This window comes from Gossypium arboreum, chromosome 9 (assembly GCF_025698485.1).
Source record: "Gossypium arboreum isolate Shixiya-1 chromosome 9, ASM2569848v2, whole genome shotgun sequence".
Classification (NCBI taxonomy): domain Eukaryota; kingdom Viridiplantae; phylum Streptophyta; class Magnoliopsida; order Malvales; family Malvaceae; genus Gossypium; species Gossypium arboreum.
Window position 1 is genome coordinate 81,705,846 of NC_069078.1, and position 10,241 is coordinate 81,716,086.

General features: G+C 33.4%; 2 protein-coding genes and 1 non-coding gene across 3 annotated transcripts; 2 read left to right on the plus strand and 1 right to left on the minus strand.

The window, feature by feature from the left end:
- Nucleotides 1-946: 946 nt before the first annotated feature.
- On the plus strand, nt 947-3,339 carry LOC108456251 (glutamate decarboxylase 5-like). Its single transcript, XM_017754850.2, has 6 exons — nt 947-1,310; nt 1,395-1,599; nt 1,698-1,898; nt 1,987-2,455; nt 2,531-2,583; nt 2,673-3,339. The coding sequence occupies exons 1-6, from the start codon at nt 1,174-1,176 to the stop codon at nt 3,099-3,101; spliced, it is 1,494 nt and encodes a 497-aa protein (XP_017610339.2). The 5' UTR covers nt 947-1,173; the 3' UTR covers nt 3,102-3,339.
- Nucleotides 3,340-4,790: 1,451 nt separating this feature from the next.
- On the plus strand, nt 4,791-4,864 carry TRNAN-GUU (transfer RNA asparagine (anticodon GUU)). Its single transcript has one exon. It is a non-coding gene; the product is annotated as a tRNA-Asn (tRNA).
- A 552-nt stretch (nt 4,865-5,416) lies between these two features.
- LOC108454779 (F-box/kelch-repeat protein At2g44130-like) lies at nt 5,417-6,747 on the minus strand. The gene has a single exon (XM_017753351.2). The coding sequence runs from the start codon at nt 6,660-6,662 to the stop codon at nt 5,625-5,627; it is 1,038 nt and encodes a 345-aa protein (XP_017608840.1). The 5' UTR covers nt 6,663-6,747; the 3' UTR covers nt 5,417-5,624.
- Nucleotides 6,748-10,241: the final 3,494 nt, after the last annotated feature.

Consider the following 10,241-nt stretch of genomic DNA (forward strand, 5'->3'; position numbering starts at 1 on the left):
TATTTTAATAAAATGATTAAATTTCACATGAATAAGTCTATTAATCATATTTTACTAAATGAAAATAATATTCAATGGTGGAATTAAAGATATCAATTCAAGAAACTTATTAAGTTCCCTAATTAAATATTTTACTATGAATTTGGAATATCAAAAACTTATGAATTGATTACTTGAATTTAGTAACTTATGATTAATTAATTAATTAATTAATTTAATTTGATAACTTATATTAATTAATTGAACTTGTTAAATTTATGAACTTTATAATTAATCATGTGAAAGAATGTAGAATAAAAAAATGTATAAAAGCAATAATAAATGTGCTTGTTATACGCCTTTTAATTTTGTTGATTTGATTATCACTTTCTCTTTCTTTTTTTTAAACATAATTTTCATTTTTTGTATTTGATGGAAATTCATGATATAAATGATATGGTAAGTTTACAATAACTATCTCTATAACAACATGATGTTATAGCCTTATAGGTGTATAACTGTCACCTCTATGTAATGATAAAAATCTGAGTAGACAAATGAGATTGTTATAGAGAGTTGATTGTATACATCTTTCAATATTTACACTTTTAGAGTACGTAGTTATATATATATATATATATATATATGATATTAAATATAATATATAAATTATAACTTGTAAATATATTATAGATATAAAATTTATTTTAGGTTATAATATGCTTCAAGTCTCTATATTTTTTGTATATTTAGAATTTAATCCATCTACTTTATTTTCAAGAATTTAATTTATCTTTTTCTTTTCAGTTTTAAAATATAAATTTAATTATTAAAATTCTTCCATTAAATTTAGACCTATTATTTTTTGAGATAATTTTTAATTTCAAAATGTGGAATTTAAGAAAATCGTTTTAAACTTTTTATATTTGTAGTGTCATTAACTTTTTTATCGATGGGGGATCCTAACTTTGATAATTAGGCAGGAGGTGTATGATGATATGTGACAATGGCATGCCTAGTAAGCATATTTTAGGAGGAGGCAAGCGAGCAAGACTAGGTAAAACTCTGGCTCTGTCTCTACCAGTATACCTATAATGTCTCCCCACAAATAAGGGTCATTTCAGCGAATGACGGATCCGTTTGCCACTTCTCTCCAACGTGTCTTCCTTTACATATCTTACACTTACCCTGTATATGTACTCTCCCAAATATACCTATTTTCCTACACGTTCAACTGCAAAAAAAGAAACAATGTTGGCAGCTACAAACCCAACAGAGGAGCATGTGCACTCCACTTTTGCTTCTAGATATGTTCGCGCTCCTGTTCCAAGGTAAATCCACAGTTGTTTTTATTGCAACAATTAGATTGTCATAATTCAAAGAAAACTGTGGTCTTTATATATTAATGGATTCAGGTTCAAGATGCCGGAGAAGTCGATTCCAAAGGACGCGGCGTATCAAGTAATACATGATGAGCTTATGCTGGATGGAAATCCGAGGTTGAACTTGGCTTCATTTGTTACAACATGGATGGAACCTGAGTGTGATAAGCTTATGATGGCTGCAATTAATAAGAACTATGTTGACATGGATGAATACCCTGTCACCACTGAACTCCAGGTATCAATCCTTCTTCACTTGTGCATTTCATCTATTAGGAAAAGGAAACTGAATAATGGCAGAATTTAGCATTCATTAAATGAAAACTGATAATGCAGAATCGATGTGTAAACATGATTGCAAACCTGTTCCATGCTCCGGTCGGGGAAGAAGAGACAGCAGTAGGTGTGGGAACAGTTGGTTCCTCTGAGGCTATAATGCTGGCTGGATTAGCTTTTAAAAGGAGGTGGCAACATAAGAGAAAAACAGAGGGAAAGCCCACTGATAATCCCAACATAGTCACGGGAGCTAACGTGCAGGTGAGATTATTATAACTATTATTTGGTTATGAATATGTGTGGTAAAATAGTAAAGTTGATAAATGAAATGGGATGCAATAATGCACAGGTTTGCTGGGAGAAGTTTGCAAGGTATTTTGAGGTAGGGCTGAAGGAAGTAAAGCTGAAAGAGGGATATTACGTTATGGATCCAGAACAAGCGGTAGAGCTAGTAGATGAGAACACCATATGTGTAGCAGCTATTCTGGGATCAACGCTGACAGGAGAGTTTGAGGACGTGAAGACGTTGAATGACCTCCTTATGAAGAAAAATGAGGAGACCGGTTGGGGAACCCCCATTCATGTAGACGCTGCCAGTGGAGGATTTATTGCTCCTTTTCTTTACCCGGATCTCGAGTGGGATTTCCGGCTGCCTTTAGTGAAGAGCATCAATGTGAGTGGCCACAAATATGGCCTCGTCTATGCTGGTGTTGGTTGGGTTGTTTGGAGGAACAAAGAGGATTTGCCTGATGATCTTGTCTTTCACATCAACTACCTTGGCTCCGATCAACCCACTTTCACCCTCAACTTCTCCAAAGGTAATTATATAACTCATTCATACATTTCCTTGTACTATTTTCTTTTTCATACACTCATGATAATTATAATCTCAGGCTCTAGTCAAATAATTGCTCAGTATTACCAGTTTCTACGCCTCGGTTTTGAGGTAAATTGCTTTCGAACTTCTTTTGAAGTATGAATAAATTTGTTGATGCAATATAATTATAATACTAATGACGATGATGATGATGATAGGGGTACAAGAACATAATTGAGAACTGCATGGAGAATATGAAAGTGCTTAAACAAGGCATAGAGAACACCGGGAAGTTTAACATATTATCAAAGGATATAGGAGTACCGCTAGTGGCCTTCTCTCTAAAAGATAGCAGCAAACATACAGTGTTCGAGATAGCCGAGAACTTGCGAAGGTTCGGATGGATCCTTCCGGCTTATACAATGCCTGCCAATGCACAGCACGTGGCTGTCCTCCGAGCAGTGATCCGAGAAGATTTCAGCCATGGGCTGGCGAAAAGACTGGTGGCACACATTGAGCAAGTCCTCAAGGAAATGGATGGCCTCCCGAGTCGCCTTCAACATAAGAAGACCGAAAGAGAAACTCAGGAAGAGGTCTTTAGGTACTGGAAACGCCTTGTTGATCGCAAGAGAGCTGGAGTCTGTTGATTTTTTCATCTCTGTTTCCCAACACCACGGCCCTTCTTCAACAATTTTTTTGCTTTCCATAACAATTATGCTACTCTTTAAATAAACATTTTATAGTATCTTGGCTATTATGTATGTTTCCCAGGCGATGGGTGGATTCCTTGTGTGCTTGAAATGGAGCATCATCACTCCATTAAAATGCACATTAATTTCTCCATTGTTTAAATAAACATTTACTTTAGATTTTCTCCCTAATAAATTTGTCACCAGATTGACACTACAACAAAACTGCCATATACTGACGGAATTAATCTGTTGCTACAAGTATAAAACTCTGTCAGTGTAAGGCCCAAAGATCTATGCAGACGGTCAAATGGGCACCTCGACAAAATGTAAACCGTTACTTTGCGGATATGTCGACAAAGCTTTTAGCGACAGCAAGAATCCGTTCGTATATGCCCTTAGTCAAAGCGATGACTATTCCGTCAGTATAAACTGTTTTCAATGCTAGCTACCCATCATAACTATATCATATATTACTGATTAAGAGCGGTTTCCATTGGTAAAACTTATTTTGAGTTTTCTTAATTTTGTAATCTATTGTGAGTATATAATAAAAATCCGTTAGTAAAGGCCAATTTTGCAATTTTTATATTGACGGTATCTACCATTTGCATAGATTTAAAATTTGTCAAAGAAGATTTAATTGGTATTTAATTAATTTTAAAACATTCTTCATAATTAAATTAATTAATAATATAATAGTAATTATATAAAGAATATTAAATGCAAGATACAATTAAATTGTTCATATAATGACGAAAATATTGTCTTATAACAAATTTCACAAAGTTAACATAAATATAAAAGACCATGAATTACAAATGAAACGAACTTGGTGAAGTCTCTTTTCTCCATACCTCATCCCCACAAAGTAGATTTGTACATCAAGCAACATTTAGTTTATTTCCGCGCATCAAATATAATAACAAATCAAAGTATTACTTATTTGTTGTGTAATTTATTATAGTATATGCTTGTGTACAGTACAAACTTTGTCTCCATTAATATTAATTACGAAGAATTTGAAAAAAAGAGATGGATGGGTTGGAGAGCACATTGTACTAAATAGTCTCCAAGTTTCATTCGGATCGTTAGCTAATTTTGTTGTACAGAGGACAAAGTGTCATGAAATCTTGGACAATATTTTTTTTTAACCAAAGGCAAAAAATGAAATATATTTCTATGATCGATTTAACTTGATATTGTTATGAGGGAAACATAGATAAAATGAATCACTTAAAAAACAAAGGAAAAAATAAAGTTAACACAATAAAAAACAACCGAATCAATAACTTTAAAATTGAATTCATATGCAAGCATTGGGACAAGGTGCTGCATATTCACTACATTAAGATTGCTACTACCCCACCAAGGCATAGAAAGCTACTCAACGAGGAAACATACAAGGTAAAGATACATATTCTATATGATTCAAAATAGATATAAATTTGGGTAGAGAATCCGAAACCAAAAGCAATATGTTGAATTTCACACATAAATATATATAATGTTAATTTACGTTTCAGATCAAGAAAAACCAAAGATAATGCAGCATCTAGTTCATTCTAGTTTCAAAGGACCTTATCAGCTTTTTGGATACTTTATAAAATGAAATAAAACTTTATCATTTGATTTATCTGCCAAGTTGCTGGAATAGCTCAGTTGGTTAGAGCGTGTGGCTGTTAACCACAAGGTCGGAGGTTCAAGCCCTCCTTCTAGCGTTTTTTCTTTTCGATTGATTTTACAAGTTTGGCCCAGTTCGGAGTCATTTTCCCCTTTTGAATTGCAAGTTTACTGCTGCACATTTTCCCCTTTTGAATTGCAAGTTTACTGCTGCACAGAAAGGAATATCCGTTCATTGAAAGCCGACCTCAAAATTGAATCCATCTCATAATTCGTATACTTATTTTATACTAATATTTTAATTTTACAATAAGACTGATTAAGAAACTCCATTTGGATATCACTAGCACTGACTTTCGCACCCCATATAAAATATTAGATAAACTATAAAAATAATTATTTTTACTTTCCTCCGATTACATTTTAGTCACTCATATTTAAAATGTTACGTATTAATTATTTAAGTTACTGTTTTATTACAAAGTGATCATTCTATGGCTAAGTTCCGCTATTTCTCTAATACCATTAGGGAGGTAACAGATTTAAAATCAATTTAGACTGTCACATAAATTTGCCGTTAGAAAGGTAACATATTTTAACGGTAGAGTCACCACTTCGTAATATTTTAAACATAAATAACTAAAATATAATTTAAAGTAAATAAAAATAATTATTTTTATAGTTTAGCCTAAAATATTATGCAGACTACATCAACTCAACAGCTGCTTGTATGTATCATGATAACCACGCATCAAATTCAAAAATTTACAGTATCCGGGAAAAGAAATCCCAGCTGAATGAATTACATATTTTTGAGGACCAAAACCAAAATTATATCAAAATTTTACCTCAACCCCATCAGATTTCTGCATAGCAGCCTGCGTGAACAAACTCAGAGAACTCATTAGGCATACTGATATTCTCCATTTTACTGTTTTGCCCTTCCTTCGTTTCCACCGTGTAAAACCCAAGCGCACCACATCCATACTCCGACCCGGTAACCAAAACCCTCCCCCCAGATGCTCTGACCCGAACGCCCGGGTCGATCTCTGCCCAATTCAGCAATTTCCCATCTTCCCCTATCCCCACACACGATCTCGGGCATCGACCCGGTTCCCAAACCCCTTCCACCCGTCTCCATTGTTCCGACTTGAACCCGTACACGTCAGCGCTTCCATCAAATTGACCTTGGCTCTCCGTTCTGTATCCACTCACCACCCAGAACTCCTCTTCCCCAATCACTACACCTTCACATTCGTCTCGGTCTTGACTCAACTCCCCCAACTCAGTCCACTCGTCCGTTCTCAGATCGTAAACCCAAGCGGTTCTTGACGCGTTCTTGTTCTCGTCATGCCCGCCCGCAACAAAAACCCGACCTCCACATGCCCCGATTGCAAAGAAGGATCTTTTTGAAGGCATATCCTTCCCTTGTCTCCATTGCTGAGTCACGAAATCGTAGATGAACACATCAGTAACCGGATCGTACATCACCGGGTCCCACCCGCCCATCACCACAAGCTTACCTTCACAGCTTGCTAATTGGCAAAACAAAGGCAACCCGTTTAGGTACTTGGGAATCGGGGCGAGTCTATCCCAACTCTGACTCACCGAGTCGAACACAGCAATTCCATAACTCGATGATACAGATACACTCGGGTTTTTAGGTCCATTCTGGATTGCACTATTAAAGACTAGAAGCAAGCAAGCGAGTTTCTGGGTGTAGCCTAACCTTTTTCGGTGGTAATAAAAATCTAGGCTTTGGAGCAATTCCCGCCATCGATGACAAACTCGGGAGGCGAGTCTGTGAGCTGTGTAGGGTAGCCGAGATAAGCACTCAAGACCAAGTTCTTCAGGTAAACCCGGAAGCAACTCGGTTGAAAACTCAAATGTCTTCATTTCTTAAAGTTTTAAGAGGGTTTAGCTTTTGTGAAATGCCATTGAAACATTGAAAACAAAGCTATCATCCATCTCTTCTTTATAACAGTCAGTTAGGTCGATAACGGAAAACCTACAGCTGTTTGATAAGTGACACGTGTACGTTTCAGTGGACTTAATGCAACTGTAGAGAGATATTTTGACTTATTTGGTATGGCAGTGGCAGAGCGGATAAGTGCAAACTAAGGGATCGCACGTGGCTGTATTTCCATTTGAATTTTAAACTTCTTACCATCTGTCTTAGTTGTATAACAACTCCAGTTCAACTTCCGGTATCCATACCTTTTTTTTTTTTTTTCTAATTACCTATAATTTACTCTAATTTTTCTTTTTAACTCTCTCTAACTCATAAATAAGAGAACAATAAATTTCAGCACACTCAAACTTAAGTCTTTCTATATTAATAACAATATCCGCTAATTATAATTATAACATATTAAAAAAATATTTTCAACACAAAAAATATACAAAGATATTTATTTTCAAGTTTTCTTCTATATTTCTCCCGTCTTCTTTCTCATAACTGAAAAATAGAAAGACAAGACATAATCACATCTACATTACTTCTCATGTATCTAGATCTATATGTATCTTGTTTTGACGTATAATTATTAGTAATAGATGTACGTAAACTTACATATTGAATATAAATATTAGAAGGAAAAGACAAAATATAAGAGAAGAAATCATAGTTCCTCAAAATCTTAGTGTTTTTTCCAGGAAACATTGCATTTTGGCTGAAAATCTACTTTTATCTTTTCCTTTAATATCCGTAGTGACAAAAAATGATAATGGACAATGAAAGGATTAGATGTCGACCATAAGTAAAATCTTCTAGAGAACAGCCAAGAACGGCAAACACGGATGACGAAATTTGCCAGACCTTAAAGACAATGACCACTGATTCAATCAATTTAAAATTTCCCTCCCCTTCTATCTTTCTTTTTAAATATTCTTATTCATCACACATTTAAATAAATGTAGAAAAGATAAAAATATTATATTTGTTTCAAGTAGGATTAGCATTTCTTTCTTTTCGTGTTATGCACTAGGGTGCATAATGGCCTGGTTTGCATTTGTAGTGGTCTTGTGATTCATCGAATACACATGAATTCTGATGTTTAAAAATGTAATATTTAAAAGTTTGAAGGTAAAAAATAAAAATTAAATTGAAAAATATATAAAAACTCTAAAAACTAAACTTCTCATTTATCAAATTTATTTATAAATGACATCCCCCATCTCATCAACTTAATTTATTATCTTTTATATGACAATGCATTAAATATAGGGTAAACTAAAAAAATAGTCATTCTCGTTTGTCTCAGTTTATATTTTAGTCACTTATATTTGAAATGTTACGTTTTAGTCACTTACATTATCGTTTTGTTACGAAGTGGTTCCTCTGCCGTTAAGCTCTGTTACTTTTCTAACGGTTGTCCTATGTGGCAATTCAAATGAGTTTTAAATGTCAAATTGGATGTTCAATTGGGATGAGAATATGTTTTTATTTTTTTTTATGAAAATAGAATACAAAATTTTACCCTAAAACCTAATTTTATCCTGTTTAAAAAAAAAGTAATAGTTGGTTTTTGGAAAATTACCGTAAGAGGTAAAATAAGACCAAAGTGGTGAAAAAGATGTTGAACCCAAGTTGGGGTGAGGAATTCATTTTCAAAGTAGACAATTGGAGAAAATTTCCCAAAATCCAGCTATTGCTTCTTTATAATTAGGAGAAAATTAAGTTTTAGGGCAAAATTTTATATTCTATTTTTTTTAAAAAAAAAACTTATTCTCATCTCATCTAAACATCTAAGTTGACATTAAAAATTTATTTAGACTGCCATTAAAGAGATAACAGAGCTTAACGACAGAGTGACCACTTCGTAACAAAACGATAACGTAAATAATAAAACATAATATTTCAAGCATAAATAACTAAAATGTAATATGAGACAAACAAAAGTAACTATTTTTATAGTTTACCCTTAAATATAAATTCACATTTATATGGTTAACAAGAGTATGTTTTTTCTCCAAAATTTCGTAGCTATAGAATTTGTAAAATTCCATCCAAATTAACCCTAAAATGGAATACCCAATGGTAAAAATTGAAGCTGTTTTCGTAAACAAATGTTTCCATGAAAAGCAAAAAGAAAAGCCCGATGTTTAAAGCTTAAACCTTGACATCTGACCAAACATTGAGAATACCTTACAACCATAACATATGGCTCAATAATTTAAAGCTCTGTACCAAAATGAAATCACTTCTCATTATTAGCATTCGGCTTTCCTTTTTGGACATAATTGATTGGGTTTAGTATGCTCCAAAAAATAACCCATATATGACTTAATTTTTTTATTATGATTATTTTTAAGGTCATCCATCAAAACTCTTTTAAACTAAAGTCGTTATAATAATCATTATAAATAATAATAAGCAATGAATTATATGTTAAGCTTCCAAAATAAAAGAAGAATTATGGGCACTAAAATATGTATATCAACATTGTTTTATTTTTATCTTTTGAGCTTCAAGCTTGTTTTCGAAGGTTTGGGAAGATTAACTCATAATTAGTTAATATCATCTCCGATAGAATTGTATCTCTATGTGAAGACTAACTCATAATTGGTTAGTGCAAATGTCCTTATCTAATAGAATTGTGCCTCTTAATCGTTTATTTGATTTATCATCTTATTATCATTAAGCGCTGTTATTAAATTTTGACAATTACATATTATCTAGATATCTCGTTTCTTGTGCTATCTATGTGTTTGTGGAATTTAAATCCTTTAACCCAGTAATTATATTGAGCTAGGCTCTTCATTGGTATAGCAATTTATATAATTTACATACAAATCCTATATAAAATGAAGGAAGAATTTTCAAACATAAACTTGAAATCCGCGAAGAATGTAGAAGAAAAATCATTTATAATTTACAGAATTTTATAATAGTAAACGTATAATCGACAATGGGTGTGTGGTCAGCTGAAATTGAAAGCAATAAGGATTTGTTGGAGAGGGTTTTCAGCAAAGACTGACCCCAATCTCCATCCTTATCAGGAGAAGGGTTCTAGAAGAGCAATTTGAAGCAAGTTAACCGAAAGGGTGGCATATGGTGGGGGTGTGGATATTTTGTCATTTTCGTTACCTCAAGGGATTCCTCCAACGCCTTCAATTTAACAAAAGGGGCAGTGGCCCCCTATTCCAGAACAGCAATGCACTCCATCAATGAGGGTTCTTCGCCTCCCTTTTCTTCTTCAAATGGCAAATATACCCGCTTCCATACTTTTCAAGTAAAGAAAACCATATGACAAAAAAAAAAAAAAAAGAGTAAAAATATATAATAACAAATTTTTTAACACAATCAATATTGAGTTTCTTACCCAGGGTTTTCTTTTTATCCAGTTAGGTGCTTAAAAATTGTTTTTAAGACTTAATTTGGTGTTTAAAATTTATTTTGGTCTAGTTAAGTACTTGAATTTGACTTTTTTTAGTCTAAATTAGTGCTTACAGTATATAATTTATTTGAACCAA

What these genes read in the sequence shown, in the direction of transcription:
- LOC108456251 (XM_017754850.2), top strand. Translation starts at nt 1,174, where the DNA reads ATGTACTCTCCCAAATATACCTATTTTCCTACACGTTCAACTGCAAAA. An exon ending in GTTCGCGCTCCTGTTCCAAG is followed by an intron (nt 1,311 to 1,394) that starts GTAAATCCACAG and finishes TAATGGATTCAG; the next exon opens with GTTCAAGATGCCGGAGAAGT. An exon ending in TTCTACGCCTCGGTTTTGAG is followed by an intron (nt 2,584 to 2,672) that starts GTAAATTGCTTT and finishes TGATGATGATAG; the next exon opens with GGGTACAAGAACATAATTGA.
- LOC108454779 (XM_017753351.2), bottom strand. Translation starts at nt 6,662, where the DNA reads ATGAAGACATTTGAGTTTTCAACCGAGTTGCTTCCGGGTTTACCTGAA.